This window comes from Dermacentor silvarum, chromosome 3, assembly GCF_013339745.2.
Source record: "Dermacentor silvarum isolate Dsil-2018 chromosome 3, BIME_Dsil_1.4, whole genome shotgun sequence".
Lineage (NCBI taxonomy): Eukaryota > Metazoa > Arthropoda > Arachnida > Ixodida > Ixodidae > Dermacentor > Dermacentor silvarum.
Genome location: NC_051156.1, coordinates 199652613 through 199673035, shown reverse-complemented (window position 1 = coordinate 199673035; position 20423 = coordinate 199652613). Strand labels below are relative to the sequence as shown.

Here is a 20423-nt window from a genome sequence, read left to right as displayed (position 1 = left end):
TAATGAAGCGTGTCTGACTTCACAACTTGGATATGTGCCGCAGTGAATGTGCCGCTCAACTAGGACAAAAAAAAAAAAAAAACTCCTTTAAATTTATACGATGTTCGGCGGAATCGAACCCGCGCAGAGAGCGACCTTCATGGCGGCGCCCTTAGATGGCCCGGCTGCAGTTAGAAAAGCCAAATGTACCAGTAGAAAACCTTTGCAATTTTGCTAGTGCTGGGCGTAATCGAGCGTACGTAACACGGGTACCTCACGAACAGCAAGCCGACGCTTTAGCAAACTGCGTCCCAAATGCATGCACACGGTATGTGCCGCTTTTCGATGAACGTCTTCCACGCCAACACTCTAGCGAGCTGCGCCACGAATGCACTGGGCATGCGCGGATCTTCAATGAACCTCACGAGAACTTGGGTCACTGAGTATACGCAACTGTTGCCAACAACACCGTAACTGCTGCCAACAAGGGCACAATTCTCAGGAGTTCGCACGCATCGGCTCGCCACGTATCCCGTCTCGGAGGCCACACTCGGGCTTCGCGGCGGCGCCACTAGTGGGCGCAGGGTGTTCACAGAGAAGCGCGATAGAGGAGCCCCGCTGACGTACACGTCTCATAGATAATCCGTTACACGGCGGTGGCAACACGTTGTGTGGCCATTTTGCGTCAATGGTAAAACGTATTACCGTAGCCAGCCATTGGGAGATGGGTTCTACCGATTGTTTTTTTTTTTTGTAACTATCAAAAGGGCACGCATTGTGCCCAATTTGTGGTAGTTGCCAACCATATGTTTTCTTTGTCTCTTCTTTTTCAATGTGTAATCGTTTGTTGAAATTTTTGCCAGTGCCATAACAATAATCACACTGCTCTATTTCTAACTGGCACAAGTGCGACTTCCTTCAGAACCAGATACTGGATGCATTCGATGGTTTACTTACACATACACACACACACACACACACACCCACACGCATATATATATATATATATATATATATATATATATAAGATGCAAGGGCGGGGAAGTTAATCGGAAGAGACACACCCATTTTGCTATCCTGCACTGAAGAAAGGGGAAGGCGAGACAGTAAAAAGCGATAGCGTTATCGGGACCCGTTCGTATCGCAACGCACGGCTGTAGGTCTGGTAGAAATGCTGGAAAAGGGGTTTGTGTTTGAGTGTCTTCGTAGCAGGATTAGGTCTCGTACATTCAAATTACAATCTGACGCCGATTGGTAAAGAATCCGACGGCGAATCCGACACCGAATGGTAAAGTCGTACTTTACCATTTTCATGACGGATTTCACTGTGAGGAATTCAATTTTCGTTCACCAAAACCTTGCACCACGTGGAGGGCCTGCACGGTCCAGGTAGTGGGGAACGATTTTCTCCGCCACCCGCATCGCACACCGACGCCGGTTGCCGACGCCAGAGTTTCTGCGACAGGGGGCCCTTAACGCTGTCGCGTTAAAACAAAATGCTGACACAGAGAAACATAACCATCATACACACGCACACAGATGAAAGAATGCGTTAGCAGTTGAGTACATGCGATGTAGTTGATTGTTTACTTCGCCGTTTTCTGTACTGGCGGGAGTCCCAAATGCCGCACTCATTTAATGAGTAGCTGCTGTAGTGTCTGTTATTATTATTATTTGGTTTGTACACATATAACACAAGGACACGAAGGAAATAGGGAGGGAGCAAGCTGACAACTGCCACCGACAGGGGTACAACGCCTGTCTACTCTATCAGGAGGAGGGTATAGAGGAAATGAAAACATGAGGAAAGAAAAGAGGAAATGAAGAAATGACGGAGACACAGACAGAATAAAACACAAATAATGTCTATAAACGGGAGGCCAAAGCTGTATCTTCATACGTGATACAGGCATCCATGCACTTTCATTGCCACGTTGTGTCGCGTGACAATTAAGGTGAATAATAATTTTAAAAAATCTGTCACTAAAAGTTGGCAGACTAGGAAGCAGGAATGTGATGGCGTGATCACTCTGTTCGTTCATTACTTTAAGCGTAAGAGTATTAAGCAAAAGGCGGAAATGAAACTGGACGAAAAGACAGTTTGCCGCTGGTGGGAGCGGAGCACACGACTCACGCATTAGCGCGTGCGGCGGTGCGCCAATTGAGCAATCGCGGCGGCCGTCAAGAGAAAGGAAACGAAGTCCAAGATGTCAGAATATTAGGTAGCATAATGAGGTTAGGAAGCCACGAGACTGAAAAATACCGGTCTGGCGATTTGTCAACGAGGTTGGCGATGTGGGCTTGTTGGTCGATCACCATGGAATTGCATGTAATATAGCGCAGCGAAAACAAGGGCACGAGAACAAACGAAACACAGAAAGAAGCAGATAGCGCTTCTATGCGCGTCCCGTTGCTTCTTGTGTCCCTGTTCCACTTCGTGCCGTTCCATGACGACATTTCTTTTGCCTTTGCGTCTCAACCGTGAAGAAAATGACTGACATGCCACGGCATGAGCGCGCCTCGACGGAGCAGCGCGGGCGAAAGGGTACACCTGCTGCCGCAATAGAGCGCCAGGTGTTGCGTGGGGGGAGAGGGCATCACCGCGACGCCACGTCACCCTCGCACTCGCTGTCGGATGTCTCTGCTATAGCCGCAAGTGCGTTGTCCGCGCAAGCTCTTGCCTGCGTTCTGCCTCGGCAAGGGCAAATCGAAACGCTCCAACCGTCTCAACGCGCTCGCTGGCCCGCGAAGAGCTCATAACTTGAAGGACTGCTCAGCTGCGTTAATGCTTTCGCATTTTCAACACATAGGTGCTTAGGTGTCCTCGTTTTTTTTTTTTACGGATATAATTTACTTGCACAAAAGAACTCCTTGAAACGAATCAACACGAGAGTTCATTTATTTATTTGTTTATTTATTTATTTATTTATTTATTTATTTATTTATTTATTTATTTATTTATTTATTTATTTATTTAGTTATTTAGTTATTTATTTATGTGAGTTTTAGATTTCGAAACGCTTCAGTGTGCCGTCGTTTCACCGATATCGTTTTGGCTAATTTATAAATTTCCATCTCACCTTTTTCAATATGCTGGACGTGCAAGAGAAAGGTCAGAATTGCGGTTTTGAAGCCCGCGCGCACAAAGTAATTCAAGGCCGTGCAGGGGATACTTGTTACATCCCTCACTATTTCGTTCGTTTTGTCTTTCTCTCTTTCTCTCTCTCTTTTATTTTGTTGCGGCTGAGAGGTGAGGTGGCATAGTGGGGAGGGGGGGGGGGAGAAAAAAATGTGGTTGATCCCTCTTATATAGGAATCGGTATAGAACACGAAAGTGAAACGTGTCTTCACAGAAGTAGTGTAATGTTTATTGCACATTGATATATAATGTCTATTGGTGTTTTGTGGCTAAAGCGCCCTTAGGCGTTGATTGACGCCTGGTGGCACGTCTCCTCCATCACGACTACCAACGTCGATGACCATGAGCAACCGTCGTGCATATGGAAGCTGCACTACGCTGCACACGCTCACGTAACTGACCCACTAATACAACGCGCAAGACAAAGCACGTAACTGAATCGTTCAAATCAGCGCGTACAGCGCGTCGTAATTGCAGCCTCCGCGATCAACTTCATTTTCAGAGCTAATTCTCCGCTGTGCTTACGGTCTGCTTCTCGCTTCTTGATTCCCTTCGAATGCTTTCGTAGTGCTCGTTCACTGTCGGTGCGCGTTAGTGTCATAATGCAGTACTTCTCTTTTCTGCTCGTAGGCGGCGGCACCGCCCCGAGCAAGAGCGCGAGTACACGGAGGAGTGTTAGATATATAAGGCGCGTCTGTGTAGCTCTCTGCAAATGCGTTTGTGGCGGAATGGGTTAAACGCTCGGCGATCTATCGTCGCGGACCGAGAGGGTGGGTTCGATTTCCAAATTTCGTTCGTTTTCTCTTTCTCTCTTTTTCATCTCTCCCTTTTATTTTGTTGCGGCTGAGAGGTGAGGTGGTATAGTGGGGGGGGGGGGGGGGGGGAAGAAAGAAAAAAAGAAAAAGTATATAGTAGACATGGCGTACAATAAAAATAAAAAATAGAGTTTACGTCATCTGCACACTCCCCTAGCATTCCTCGGTTTCGTAGACTAAAGGAAATACAGATGTAATGAAATAACTTATAGTTAATGGCGAGTAGCGAATACTGACACTTGTACTACTCCGCGGTGACCGCTTTTCAGTGGCCAGCAAATGTTCAACGTTATCGCCCACAGCAAGAACCGCCTTTCTTTATCTGAAGCTTCTGGAATGCTATCGCTAGTTCTATCTATTGTCTATTGTCACCGAACATTGTGTAATCAGACTGTATGCGCGTCACTAATCGTGTACTACGTGCTGCAAGGCACGCGGGCAAATTACGCTGGGACCTTTGACGAGCCATGTATGAGAGCCTATAGGCGCTTGGCCACCAGCCTCGAATTTTCAACGATCGCCGACCTAGCTCTCGTTTATCGTTGTGCTTGAGTGATACTTGTTTTGCTGGGCGCAAACTTGACCAATAACGAGGTAAATTTGTAACTCACAGCTTTGACACTGCGTCGTTCTTCACTGTCACAACAGCGTGACAATATTGGTGAAAAAGGTGATCGCGCTGTACCATGGTATCACCGTTTGATATGCCGCGAAGTAGAGGGGAAAAAAAAATTAAACTGCAGATTCTGGCGAAATGTAACTTCGCTCACTTTTCAAATGTGGCCGAGTTCACAAAGAATTTGTGATTTACCGGCCGCATTCGCTAACAATATGTCAAACTTCCCAATCAGCTGACGTCTGCTTTTAAGAACATATTTGCCGATGTAACTTTTTGTGAATGCAGGTCCTGTTTTTTAAACCACGAGAGGGGAAAAAAAGGAATGCTTGCACATGATGAATTGAATGTCATCCGGCTTTGCTCGCAACACGCAATTAAAACCGACTAAAAGAACCGTACTCTGGAATGACTGACGTAAAGCGCGGCGTGACGCTTTTGCTCCCTGAGTTCGAAAAAAAAAACTAATATGAAAAATCAGATAACAAGCACCCGATAACGAGTTGTAAGAACCCGATTCCTAGTCAAAATAGAAGTTGAAAAAAAAGAAGAAAAGTAAGCATAACTTCTGTACGACCAGATCGTTTAAGTCTAAAATATAGTGTAACTTTTGCAACTTTACCCACATTACAGCCATGGCTCGAAGATAGAAGCCTGGATTTGCCTGCGTAAACTCACAACCGTGCAATCATTGTCTACAGATTTCTTTCATAAAACGTTATATGAACACGTATATACTCAAAATTAGTTCCAAGCGCATTAAAACAAACTGAACAATGCCTTCTTTCTCCTCACATTCGCTCACTTCTCCCTGGTCACACTCTACAGGCGTCTTTATAACAGCTGGAGAGATTTCACCAGCTGCGCTCGAAACTGCCCAGATGAAGGGCGAACTTGAAAGGCGCTTGCAAGCTCTCAAAGTTGGATGTACATTCGTGGATTCGTTTATAAGGTAAGCTATATCGCTCTTAGCATGGCGTCACCGTAGTTAGGTACGAGATCGTGAGCTCTGGCAAAAAGAAACACTTATTGGCTTAATGTGATTATATGAGATAGGGAAAGGCGTGAATGGGTTAACGACCATGCTGGGAGAGGCAAACGCTGAGCGGGTTACTGAAACCGATGTCTTGCCGTTGTGCGAAGCCGACACGGCTATAATGAATTTATTGAAACGTAACAACAATGTCGACGAGGAAGTGAAGTGCAGTGCCGGCTGGCCACAGCTACACGCGATTTCGTTGTTAGGCGATTTCGTTAGGATTTCTTGACATACCTTAAAGTCAAAGAATATTTTCCTGAGTCAGTTTGCAACCTATCATATATGGAACAATGAGAGCCCGCTGCGCACGATATAAGAAAAGAAATACAAAAACCAACACCTGTACTGCCTTTTAGCTGTTTGACTGCCTTTTTTTGCGTGCGTCCTTAACCGTACAGTAAGCGGGGCAAAGCAGGGAATCACATTGACTCTACATTGGGCAAGGCTGCCTGAACATTGGGCAATATTGGCACCAGTTGACGTGATGCTTTGACGAGTGTGCATGGCACAGGACTACCCGGACAGGACTACCCCCAGTGTTGCCTTCTCAATACACAGGAAATAGATCCGATGTATGTTCAACCGATGGGGAGTAGGATAAGGATCTTAGTTATGCAGTCAGGTCTATAGCCCCTACGAAGACATGCCGGCAATCAATCCTCGTAGTCGTCTCCTTTGAAAGCCTGTGGCTACGCCGTTAAATATATAGTGTGAGCGGGTGGTTTGTCATTACCGCTAACAAGAGAGATCAACACGGCAGATGTTAGACCTCTTAAGAGAGGTAATAAAACTTCTCCTTCAGCCGAAGTCTTATGTCGGCTGTCGCAGGTTCAGCATAAGCTTTTGTTCCGCAACAGGCCATACCATGCTCACCGGCAGAAAGGAGCCCTTGCTACTGACTGTGATGTGGCACTTGGGCTGTCACGTGATGCCGCACCAGCTCGCATCCTGCCGCTGCCCAGTATACAAGGCCGCCGTCGTACCGGATTGGGCACGGGTGAGCACCACCTTCCAGGCGTTTGTCAGATATCAGTGATGTTGCCCTTGAATGTGCGTAGACGAAACTTTCGTTACCATATTCTTGGCTCCCTCCTTACGTATGTGGATGAGTCCAATGCTCAAGCGATCGCAAAGCCGGCATTCAACTTACGGTTACCGTAGGACTTGACGAACTTATGATACTAAGTTGCAATCAGGGGACGTATTCTGCGACGATCACTTTCGGCGATAGTGTCGCCTCGGAGACAGTATCGCCGTCAGGCGCGCGCTGATTGGCTGGTTGAGCAAAATCGGATGAGCTGATTGGCTGGTTGACCACAACGTCACGCGAAGGCGAGAGCATCGCTGAGGCGATCGTCGCAGAATACGTCCCCAGGTTGTCAATGCTCCTCGCCGTACGCGAGAAAGCGTCCTGTTGCCCTCGCACAAACAAGAGAGAAGACCTAGACACGACAACCGATAATTAGGCGATGAGTGAAATTTTACTGCACGCAATTCTTATTTTTGCAGAGCTCTTAAGAATTGGGCAAACCTTTCACTGCCCAAGGTTTGGTGACGTTATTCTAAAAATAAGTATGATGATTATCATCATTATCGTAACGCTTCTCTGCGACGAAGCATTCGCTCTGTGTACAGCACCTGTTGTGTCTGTCTTGCGAGACGCTTGTGCCATTGCGCTGCACCTAGGCTCAAGTTTCCCCACACGGGCTAGCCGGCTTGTCAGGGTTAACTACGTCGTCCCGGTTACGTTATTTTCTTCCTGTATTGATGAATAATAAAAAAAAGAAAACGCTACTGGCGATCGTCAACGCAAATCGAGTTTTACATCTCGCGTTGGGCGAATGCGCACAGTTCTTAAATTGAGAGAGAGAGAGAGAGAGAGAGAGAAAACTATCTGGACCCATATAATGTTACAATGAGTCGCCGATACACGCAACTACGATCGTCCCCACCCATCCCAGCTTCGGAGCTGTCAGCGGTTTCATTGCAAGACAAACACACTCTCGGCCTCTGTGAATGTTTACGATGATATACAAGATGTTTCTCTAAGGAAGCCCCGGACCATAGGCGATCAAAAAAAAAAGAGAACTCAACAGAATGTGACAAGGAATTTTCGCAATAGATACTATGCTCTCACGCTCATGGTGTTGGCAAACTCACAATGTTGACAGAGAAGTGGTACGTTGTACATACGTGGCGAATCTGGTGTTGATCGAAATACGTAAGAAAATACCAGTTTATTGTAGCTCAGTGATTCTCTACTTCGTTTCCAGTTACTCCTCCTTCTTGTGTCTAATTGTACAGCATATGATTTTTTTTAAATTCTGTTTTCTAAGTTATGTCACACGGACACAGCTGGCCAGAAGGACTCTTTTCAGCTCTCGCCAGCCACATCTGCACCAATTTTAAGGTTTCTCTAAAAATGCGGCGCGTTTAAATGAGCTCTGCTAGCTGCCATTACTCCTGAAGAGGAATACTACAAGAAATTTCAAATTAGTCAATTACACTTCTGGAATAGCAAAACGACTAGTCCTTTCGGAAGAGGAGGCGTGGAAAGCTAAAAAAAAAAAAAAAACGAACACGGAAATGAACAGCCCGGTGTCCACGCTGGCCTTTAGTTATCGCCACCAGTTCCCCGCGACGCATTTTAGCAGCTCATTCACGCATCTAGTTAATTTCTTATCAGTAAAGACAGACTGCATTACAGTTTAAAAGAATCAATAGCACAAAGTAGCGAGTTTTGAGAAAAACAATCACAGAGCCAAAACGGCTCAAACACAAAATAAACAAGAAATAATTCAAAATTCTTTACGTCGCATTGACGCTCCGGTGCTGACTTTCCGGAGTGAAAGGGATAAAAAAAGACACTCACAAACACAAAAAAGCAGCACTACCCACTATGGTGCCTTAGTGGCTAGGTCGTTGTGTCACCGAGCATTAGGTCGCGGGTTCAACTCTCAGTCAAGGCGGTCACGTTCCGATGTGTTGTGCTTACAAAAACGCTCCTTTGTTTAAATTTAAGAGTAACTTAAAGGTCCTACGGATTCGCTCATAACCAGTGGGTCACCGCTGAGACGTTAAAACCATGCATAATTTGATTTGACTTTAAGTTTCTCTGCAAGAAGTCAAACCTTGAATGCTACATGAACGGAAATAACAGTGTTTAAAACATAATCTACCACCATAAACTGATTTAGCATTGCTGCTTAATCTCCCTGAAAGCAAAACGCGGAAACCATGACGGTGAGAACGCAATCTGCTTGAAATCGTTGATATGCAGTTCTCGGGACTGGAATGGTACGAAGTGCTCAACAACCCCGGTCCTCTCGATAAATGCGTCGTGCGGAAGTACTACGCGGACAACCAGACCATGAAGTGGATAGAACAAGACGGGTACGTAGCTCTCACACGTTTGCGCACATGCTGATGATAGCAGTGAATTCGACGTCAAACTGAAGCCATCCAGTATCTCGAAAGCTGAACAACTAAAATATTGCTCCTCTATACCACGATGGCTATTTATAAAGGTGCATATCTTCGCGTTAATCTATGGTATAACGACTGAATAGAAGTTACGGCGGATTGTTATTGACATTATTACTATTTTATGTCCACTTTATGGAATCACCCTGAATAGGCTCACGAAACCTGAATAGGCTCACAGCACAAGGCTAAACAGGCACAAAAACGAGGAGAAGTTTATCGACGCAAGGTACAGGTACAGGTACCAACATTTCACAAAAAACACCAGCGCGGGAAACCCACCGCGCCCCCCCCCCCCCCCCCTTCCGAACAGATATACGAAACGTTACTTGCACACGCACACGTACTTAAAGTTCTGAACAGATAGTAGGACGCCATCACCAATAATAGGGAAAAAGAGAGACAAGAAGCAACACGGACAGCGCTATTTCTCGTCTCTGTCTATGTTTAGCCTCCCGCTGTAAGCATAATAAAAATGACGTACTAACTAGCCCAAATATTCACTACATGTATAATACCAAGTTTACCAAGTTACCAGGCTACAATGGTTACAAAACTGCACTATGCTTCTAACTTGGGGGCAAAATAAAAAGAACATAACCCTCAATACAGATTACTAGCGTACGTTATACAAACTAATATGCAGCAGTACCAAACTGAGACGTAGAGCCGGCCACGATCAGGGGCAACACTTCACTGTTATGCTGGCGCACATGCAGATCTAATTTATCAGCCACGACGCTCAATGGCAAAGGCGTTTTGCTACTGAGCACGAAGTATTTATCGTGGACGCTGCCGAATCAACTAAAGATACCGTGAAAGCGTTCGAACAAGGCCCGTATATAAGATGAAAATGCGCAGCCTAGAACAACAAGCGAATGTAAGAAACGCTCGAATCTTGCTTGTGGCTCGAACACACGCACAAAAAGAAAACAATAAAAAAAGTTCCAATGCACGTTTTGGAATCTACGTGAAGCAAAGTTTAAGAAAAGCGGTTAATTAAATACTTTACAACTAACGGACATGCGTACAATTATGCCTACTTACATCCTATGGAACGTGTAATGTCGTGGAATGTTTATGTTTATCTACCACAAGATTCACAACAGTTTTGTGATGAATTTTTTATTCTGATATACTGCACTGCTCACAAGCTATGCTGAAGTGAAAACTCTGATTCAGGTGGATGCACGGTGTGAGGCGTTTACACGCAGCTTAAATACAATGTCGTTATCCGTTAGGAATTATATTACCCACTAATTCCTGCTTCAAAATGAACTCTTTTATAATTCACGTAAGGTGTAAGTTTCAAAGACTACGATGCACCAGGCTTTTATGTAACTACCACAACTGAGCCTTATACGCAAAAGGAAAACGATTGTGGTATAGCTGTGTGGTTCCCTTTAGGCAAACGTTTATTCATCGTTTAAAACCGCATATTTTTCTTTTTTTAATACCAACTTCTCAAAATTTTCAAGCGTCAGGAAAAGACTTAAACAAGTTTTCTTTCAGTATACTGTTGACTCGAGGTAGGCACTTTCGGCTTTCTGGGGACTCGCGCACTCGTAATAATGAGACGTTTTGAACATTCGTATTCCTGCACTAAATTTACTCAGCATGTTCACGTAGCCACCGGTTCGTTGAACTCGATAGGCTCTTCGACTGAGTCAGAGCGCACTCGGTGCATTTCTGCACAGCCACATGTTGAATACGATGCCTGGGTGTCAAAGACAGCACTCTCTTTCCGAGACGGTAATTTTGGGAGGCAGATGATTACCAGCCTTTGTGCAGCAGAATTGTGCCGTATGCACGGCACGATTCACTGCTTCATCCCGCAAAACGCGCTTGCGAAACCGCGAAATTGTTAACAACGAATTCCGTCGGCCTGGTCGGAACGTGCAACGCAAGTTAGCTAGGCTAATTAAAACGGTATACAGAACTCTCCAATTGGAACAGTAGGAGCGAATTCATACGCTTCGGAACCGATGTTGCAGGCGTTTTCGGTGGCTTCAAAAATGGCGCATGTTCGACGGCCATAGCTGCTACGAGTTAGACGAAAAGCAAATTAATTCGAAAAAGAACATAATAAAGAACAAGAGAAAAAGTCAGAGCCAGCCAGAGCTTACCGCTGATTGTCGAGTACGTATTTTTTTATTTGCACCCCCCCCCCCCCCCCTAACCTTTAGTTTAACTAAAAGATAGAAAGCTGCGTTTGAGAGCTAAATATCTTACTTTGGCTGCATAATGGCCCAGTTTCTGTTGACCAACTTCGTGCAATGGTCTCGCGTTACCCTAAACATTGAAATGCAAAAGGATGAATCGAGCAAGATTCATACGACGCAATTCCCAAATCAATACCTGCTTAAGTAACACGATGTGAAGACTTCCCGTTAGCCGCTTAGCTCTAACGCCTTCGCTGCCCATCCCAAGATGGAGTCGGTCCGGTTCGTTTAGACTACATGCAGTAAGGCGTACATGAAGAGTCAGGCAGATCAGACGACATCAATCAGCGACAGTTCCTTGCCAGCTGCTTGAACCGGCGGTATAGTTTGCGCGTTGAGCTCCTAATCAATTCAGTGCACAAGTATCGTTACAGGGAGAAATCAGCCTAGCTTAAAGTAATTGTATTGCGCCCCCCCCCCCCCCCCCCCTTTCTCCACGGACTAACGTTAATGTCGAACTGACGGACTGACACGGACTGACACGCAAGGTGGACTGACAAGTAGTCCGCCTGCCCTTACGGAGTTCGGTAATGCGTTTCAATCCCTCTGTGGTAACGTCTGCTCAGACTGCAGTGTCCAAAGATTGGTTCCTCCTACACGAGGTCATTGTCCAGTCTGTGTATATAGTGTGGTGAAGTGGCCTTTTTCTTTGCACGCCGTGGAGAGGACAGCCGCAGAGAAGATGCTTCATTGTTCTCTCGCAGCCAGAGATGCCACGTGCATGACTCTCGGCCATTTCAGCGCGAAATGAACTCTGGTTAATAAATGCTACGCCGAGCCACGACCCACAGGCGGCTCATGTCTGTTGCCTCAGATCGTGATTACACTGACGTATGGCACGAAAAGATTTTGTTTTTTTTTCACGGTGCGGAAGTGTTGCTTCGCGCCTTAAGAGCTTCTGCGCGTTTCGTTTATGCCTGCATTTTATTTTATTTGTTATCTCGCCTGCTCTTATATTTCAATCACCTCATCGCAGAGTAAAGGTAGCCAACCTTGCAACTGAACTTGTTAACTGAACTGGCTGCTAACCCACTGATTTCTTTCTCTCTCTTACGTTCCCTGAGAGATAGATGTCGCCCGGAGAAAACTGAATTCTCCAAACCTCGATTGCGAGAGGGAAGAAGTAGGTCGTAAAAAATGACCAAAAAAAAAAAAAACTGCTGAGCGCCCGGGGCGAGCATCGGTCTCGTCACGTGGCGCCCTTAGGCAGCCACATTTCGCAATGTTTTTTTTTTTCTTCTCCAGGCCCTACGGCGATGTGGCTAGAACGAAGAAATTCGACTTTGTGGTAGAAGGGAGACAGCAGTTTCTAAAGAAAGACAGTAAGTAACCTTTGCGCTTGCGGCGCGGGTTTTTTCCGCACTTCAGCTTTCTAAAAGTCATGCGCTTCCACGCGAAGCAATGAGTCTCTGCGCCTTCCCTCCGTGATTTGTATAGCCCTCGTGTCTTTCAACCGAGCAGAGCAGGTTCTCATCAGTTCAGATATGAAGCTGCGTTTTCCGAGAGCAGCGGCTCGACCAAGCGAGAGCCTTGTCGCGAAGCCGTCGGCGCAGTGTTAATCAGAAGGTTTGAAAGAGCACGAATCTTTGCAGTTTTCTCGAGAAAGTCTTCCGCGATTAATTTGCACGTACAGGCTTTATTTTTTTTATCTCCACCAGAAGACCTCGAGGAGCAAAGATGGAATTGCTTTTTTTTTTGTTTTGTTTATGGAGCGCAATGTGATTGAGCTAGCTTTCAAGAGCGATGAATGAATTGGCTTTGTCAATACGTTGCGACAGCTTGTGACATCTCAATCAGGTGTCGTAGAATTCGATAGTGGTGTTTACCACTGTCTTAGTAGCAAGGGCTAACACATGTGTTTAACTTGGAGGCAGTGCGAGCAACATGTTTTCGGTTACTCCATTTCAGTCGTTGTGAAAATACAATTTGCTTTAAAATAAATTAATAAGTATGCAATAAATATAAATAAACATAAATCAATATATAAATAAAATAATTTAATAAATATAAAAGAGACAGCAAGGACATTTTGGCACGTACGAATACTAACATGTAACTGCAACGAAGAAAAGAAAAACAAATACTTTCCATGTTAGCATCCACCCTGTGTTCTTTCTACTCTTTTCTTTTCAAGTTTTTTTTTCCTTGTCGAGCTAATATGCGCCTGTTTCAACGTTAGGTCGTTAAAACATATGCAGCCGTATGAACATATGCAGTTCTTAACAATGATCTTTCTGCAGCCTGTGACACGCAAATACTACTCGTCTTTGTCCATTCATGGATAAAAAATCAAGTTCTCATGAAGGATTAAAAAAAAAAAAAAGAAACGTAGAATATTTTACAGTCATTATAGCCACTAGTGACGATGGTTGCTTCATATTGCTTATACAAGAAGGTTATACGAATAATAAAAACAATATAATAATATACAAAACCAGTGGAAGAGGAATAGAAGGCGCATAAGGGGTCCCTGCGTGATCTAAACTTGTATTCACAGGGCACGCGCGCACACATTTGTACACAGGTATATAAAGAATAAAAACGTGATTTATGAAGCAATACCGACGCTACTATAGCGTTGCAACGCGACTGCGGTTCAGCTTCAGCAATGTACCGTCATTACAGAAATTCTAGAACTAACATATACCTAAAAGATGACTTAGAAGCAAATTTTAAAAAAATTGGGTGCTTTGACTTCGTTAGTTTTCTGTAGGTGCAGTTTTAGGGTAAATTAGCCGTTCACGTAAGATGGCGGGCTGTCGTTAGCAAATATTCATCGTTCTTTTAACTAAACACACGCCCAGAAAGAAAAACATGGACGCGCCCTTCGTTCCCGTCAAATTCTAACGAATTACTAATATCGCATGTCTAATGCACTTAGGAATTGATTGCGGTTTCCGTCTTAGATTAAACCAGAACCAGTTGAAAACTCAGTAATACCTCTCACCCCTCAACATGCCCATTTTTATTCCTTGTTTCAGCGTTTCACGCCCTGTGTCTGCTGGCTTCACATCAATTATTTAAGGAGGAAGGAAGGATGATTTGTGTATATGCACGGGGGGATTAAGGGCAGATTTATAGAACGGGTACTAAGGGAAGGACACCACAGCCGACAACGGCATATAAATAGGTGGTGTGATGAAATTAGGAAAGTACTAGCCATAAGATGGAATCGGCTAGCCCAACACAGGGCGTAATTAGAGAACGCTGGGACAACAGTGGACATAAAAATTGGCTTATATTGATGGTGGTGGTGATAATTAAAGATATATATATAGAAAGCATCACCACCCGCAAGTGGAGGAGGAGGAAAACGAAGAAAGGAAAGGCAGGGAGGTTAACCAGACGCACGTCCGGTTTGCTACCCTACATGGTAGAAGAGATTCAAAGGGATGAAAAGAAAGAAAGGAGAGAGAGGGCAGAAGGTACTCTCAGTATGAACACGTGCGGTTGTCCAACACTTCACAATCGGTCACTGAGGCCAGTCGACTTCATGAACTGTAACAATGCCCGCGTCGCTTTGTAAGCCTGCGACGCGTGTGGCCATGGTCCAAGAATTTTTGTCTCTGAAAAGTAAAATCAAATGACTGAAGAGCTTGCCCTGACATAAGAACAGCGAAAATGTCGCCTGGCGCACTGCTCGCTGGCGCAGCGCGTGCTACTACGCCTTCGGTCCGATGATGGACGGGGGGCAGCAGATAAAGGCGGCCGCGTCCAAGGCGAGAATGCGAGTCGAAAGGAGCAACACACTGACGGCTTCGCTGCAACAAGAATAAAAATAAAAATAAAGACGAACGTGGCCCAGAGATATCGGTGATGGAGACCGCGTGTACGCCCGCCCACTATATAGCCTGCTGGTGACTGCTGCAGAGACGATGGCACTTGCTGCTGCGTAAGCGAGATTTACGCAAAGAAGACATAGTAATGAGAGTCGCTGGTTGTATAAGACATTATGGCCTTCTTCTTGAGTTGTTCTTTTTTGTGACGTTTAGTGACGCCACGGAGGGAACGAGAATGTAGGAGGAGATACTGATGTAATCATTTATTTTCCCCAAGTACCGCCGCTGTCATTGCAAGTTGAACTCTATCAGCGTGATGTCGGAGTGACATATTTCTTTCTTTCTTTTTTTCCCGTGTCTGTGGCGTAACTATTTATGATGGAGACGAACGTCGCAGCAACAGGCCCAGCTCGGTTTCTTTACTGCATTAAAGGAGGAACACTTTGGCAGGTGGAACATGGACGTGTGACACAAGACGCCTAAAAAACAAGAGTCGGGATTTACAAAACTTGCGTAAGAGCATCAGAATGATGTACATTCGGGTGTGTTGGTTCGTGATCTTTGAATCTTCGACGCTAGTAGCGAAGAAAGATCACTACGCCAAAAGAAAAGAACAAGAAAAAAAAAAGAACAAAAGCAAGAAAAAAAAAACATAGATGGAACGGAACACAGCGCATTTTGCTTTTTGTTCCGGCCTTCTCTTGCCGTTGTGTTCACGCTCCGGTTCAAATTCTAAAGATTACATAAGAGTATTCACACTGAGGCGCCTGAGTGACTCACAGGCGCCTGACTCGGGCGCCTGTCAAATATGCTGGTTTGCTGAGATAGCGATACAATCGCTGCGACGAAGGCCAATCCTGGAAAACGCTTACCTAAGGTATGTGAGTTTGGGCCGAGGATGATGTGGCCTCAAAGACGCTTTTAAATGAACTGTTCTGGTGCAGTAGGACTCGAAACACCTTAACAAGTATGAATCAAATAGCCCGGCAACAAGTAGCGATGATATTAAATGACCGTTTATGTCGATGAGCAAACAACACGTGAGTCATTGCTTCCTTTCTTTCTTTTTTTTTCACTTTCTCAGAGTCATTCTTTCAGCAGATTCTTGACACGGACCTCTACACGTGGGCGCTGTTGCACATATGCTCCGAAGGAGGTGAGTGCCACTGACAGTGTGAGCGCGTTTTCTTTTGTACGAATTACGGAACAGACATGAAAAAAAAACTATGACATAGCTTTCTAGTTACACAACACACTCGACAGCGGACCGCATATTGCGAGCGCGTTGTGAGCCGCACGCCTCTCGGAAGCTGGAAGTTGTGTGCGACTACGAACAAGATCCATTAGAAAACGTTTCCGGGCATTTCCGATGTCAACAAAGTTTACTGCGTCTGAATAATAATATTGCGCGCATTTGCATTTTTTTTTACCGAGAAGTACTTAGAGCGTTACATTTATGGTATTACTGTGTTTATCTTCTTATGTTTTACACAGTGTGAGTTTTAAAAAGATTGTGTTCTGTACCCATATTTACGAGCATTTACCTTGCGCGGCTAACGTAACCGCCCCTTTCCGCAGTGCCTAAAGGTCCTGAGAGTAGAATAAATGAAATGAAATTTAAGTGCAGAGGGATTTACTCGCGACAGTCAGCTACAACGAGCGACTGCGGAAAAACGATGTGCATCTGAAGCGAGGCATTGTGGGTGGCCTACAGGATCGACCCACGAGTGCAGTTCATCCTCCATTGACTTACTCAATCCGTCCAATCAATGAACTACGCAACGGTTACACGATGTGTTCTTGGTGACACCTCCGCAAGGTGTCACCAAGAACACATCGTATACTCTCAAAGCAATATGCGGCCCTGAATCAGGTACCGAAGTAACGTCGACAAACAAAGTTATTCGCCCAGAACATACCTGCCAACCTCGGAACATTAAAATTCGTTAAAAATTCCGCGGACAATAAAAAGAAAAAGAGAGAGATATATAAAAAAAAGGGGGAGGGGTAGTCATTTTATTAGAGTTTGTCCTGTGCACGCCGTTTATAGGATATATACGCGTAGTATTCACGACGATTTACCTTTACTCTGACAAGCAACCCATAATTTTTAGATGACGGTGAGTATTTCAGAAACTCTGTTGCTGCCTATTTCCCCGGCGTCACGCATGTCTGAATAAACGTGCCCGGAACAAGTGCCCCACTCGTATAGTGTGGCCGCATAAGAGCGACACAGATATATACTGTCACAATTTGTTTCTTGCGTGCCTTTTTTGACATCTGACGCCGCGCCACCCTTCGGCGCCCTTAGCACTGTTTTCGCAAACTGAACCTATCACTCGTAAAACTTGACGCGACATTCGTAAAATTGTAAAACAAGCTCAAATTCGTAAGTCTTACGAACGATTCGGGAGTGTTTGGCAGGCATTACCCAGAAGTTGCATACAAGAACTATTACATTTGTTCACGCTGACCGCCAATATGCGCGTAAATGAGCACTGGGTACAAGTGTGAGACGGCCTGCATTATAGGAAGCGATTTAATGTGCAGGCGCTCAGCATCCTATAGCAGGGTGACTCGCGCGTCTGCGTTGAAGTAATGGTATGAGAGTGATCCCTGATTTCCGCTATACCTGCTTGGAACAGTGGACTTCCTTGATACGCCTTTGAGTTGCTCAGGCCCTCCGCGTGCGTGCGCGAGCTCACCGTGTCCTTTCTCCTCCCCCCCTCCTCCTCTCTCTGTTTCATCTTTTTATTCCCTCTTTCCCGTCCCACAGAGTAGGGTAGCCAACCAGACGCATTTCTGGTTAACATCCCTGCCTTCTCTTTCTCTCCTCCTCCTCCTCCTCCTCCTCCTTGATATGCCTGTTACGGGCTACAAAAGCAGTCTTCGTCCTTTTCCAGGCAGTCGGAAGCTACGGTATCAGTACAAGGACCACTGTCCAGACGCCTAACGAAGAGCAAAGCGCAACATTAAAAGAAATATAAACAAAGGAACAGATACGCACTGGCGCAAGTCCCATTTGGTCTATCCCTTCTTTCGTCAACGCCTATATGTCTACAGCATAACAAGCGAACAGCATAACAGCATAACAAGGAATGGCCTCAGAATATACTCTTGCCTTTGCCCTAACGCTTTGGTCAGGCTCCACTACGTGTGCTTGTGTACTAAGAAACGTGTATCCAAGAAAGCACTTGTAAATTCATACGTCATCCATCTTATCCACGTTATTTGTGGTAGCATATTAGGCGCACGACCAGGTCTCGGTAAATTTGGCTAAAGCTATCTTGCGCTGTAAATATTGCAGATGGTAAATCCAAGCTGGCGCTGACGTTGCGGGATCCCTTGAGCACGATACCCGCAGATATAACAGCGCGGGTATCCCAGACTCTGCAGAAGGTGGGCATCTCCGACGCCATCAAGTGGACCCGGTCGCCATGCATGATCGACCGCACCCTGCGTTTAGACTCCGCACCGTCCGGGCCGGTGATCATGTACCCATCTCCGGGAGCAGTCCAGCCGTTCGATCAGCCACGAGTGACGGACAAGGCGAACGTAAGTGGACGTTGCTAGTAAACACGCTCTCACTGGATACTTAAAACCAAATAATTCAACGCTTTACAAGTTTCAACGTATGTTCACGGCTGCCGATAATGTGTACCTTCGTGACGTTTTTGTTAAATGTGCGCTTTAGATAATTTCGCATCATTATCGGTGCCGACTACTCCTTTTCTCATAAGCTTCTACACTGCCATGATACAAAAAAAGTAAGACAATCGAAATACACAATCTGTGTATTGCAGAATACAGAAGGCACACGTACACACTGCGCACAGGTTTCGACATGAAGTATTTAAAAGGCATGTACTGGCACAACAAAATTGGTTCAGTTAAAATACACGTTTACGAACAAGTCTTGTATACATACACTTAAACCATCATGTGCTCGTCGCACCATACAAACATGTATTCGCCCCATTCACATTCAAAATGGCCCCAATACAAACAACGGGCAGCAATATAATTAATTATGCGTAATACATAAGCTGATGTGATCGCACATCACGAGAGAAAGCTTAGACCACCAACACATGTGCTCTTTCCTTCGCTTTGCTACATTTTTTTTTTGTTCTTTGGTTCGGTATTTTGTCTAGCGCCGCATTGCTAAGAATGTTTCACGGCAGTTGTGACGCTGCCAATAGCGTACGAGAGGCGTTAGTCTTAAGGACATGAAATTTATGTTGAATTGACATTCTGCAGCGCACCGACACAACCCAGCAGACCGATGCGCCGCAGAAGACCGACGAGACATCCATGCTGCACGTGACCATCCTGCCCCTAGGAACCGACCGAAGTCAGTATACTGACCAGCCGCTGGAGATCGGCACACTGCAACAGACCAGTATGCCACAGAAAACCGAGCTACCACACGCGACCATCCTGCACCTAGGAACTGACCGAAGTCAGTACACTGACAAGCCGCAGGAGATTGGCACCGTGCAACAGACCAGTATGCCACAGCAAACCGAGCTATCACACGTGACTATCCTGCACCTAGGAACCGACCGAAGTCAGTACACTGACAAGCCGCAGGAGATTGGCACCGTGCAACAGACCAGTATGCCACAGCAAACCGAGCTACCACACGTGACCATCCTGCACCTAGGAACTGACCGAAGTCAGTACACTGACCAGCCGCAGGAGATCGGCACACCGAAGCAGACAAGTATGCCACAGCAAAGCAAGCTGGTGCCGATAGAGGCCGTGACGGAGAAATCGCTGATTGACATCGTTACAACACCTTGGATTCCTTACGTGAACGAGGAGGAGTCGTGGTGAAGAAACGGAAGAGCTATATCGTTGCGGTGGGCTCGGCAACAAAGGGCTATCGAACTAGACACCACCGCCCTTCACCCATTTGCACAGACTCGAGTTTCGTTGCACCTGACAATCAATGGCAGATAATTGAATGAATGTCACACTTGAGTGACAAAAATCTGCTGCCTGCGCCAGCGAAATTAAATATAGTGAGCTCAACTCTGCCAAACGTTCTTGAGTTTGTCATTACTTAAGGGAAACACTAGCTGGGAAATGCGGAGCCCTCAGTGCTGCATCCTTCTTTCTTTGCTGTGCGTTTTAATGCGCAAACATTAGGAGCGTCAAAGTGAAAATAAGTGTATGTGTGTGAAGTGTGGGAGAGCTTTTATATATATTAATGCAACTGACGGTCGTCGGCTCCGGGCCACCTCTAGTTGCGCTACGCTACTCGAAGAGGCAGGACATATATATATATATATATATATATATATATATATATATATATATATATATATATATGTGTGTGTGTGTGT

General features: G+C 45.4%; 1 protein-coding gene across 1 annotated transcript; it reads left to right on the top strand.

The window, feature by feature from the left end:
- Positions 1–5376: 5376 nt before the first annotated feature.
- Positions 5377–20129, top strand: LOC125944577 (uncharacterized). Its single transcript, XM_049665071.1, has 7 exons — positions 5377–5501; positions 6446–6585; positions 8869–8981; positions 12539–12615; positions 16157–16228; positions 18380–18627; positions 19333–20129. The coding sequence occupies exons 2-7, from the start codon at positions 6454–6456 to the stop codon at positions 19909–19911; spliced, it is 1221 nt and encodes a 406-aa protein (XP_049521028.1). The 5' UTR covers positions 5377–5501; positions 6446–6453; the 3' UTR covers positions 19912–20129.
- The last annotated feature ends 294 nt before the right edge of the window (positions 20130–20423 follow it).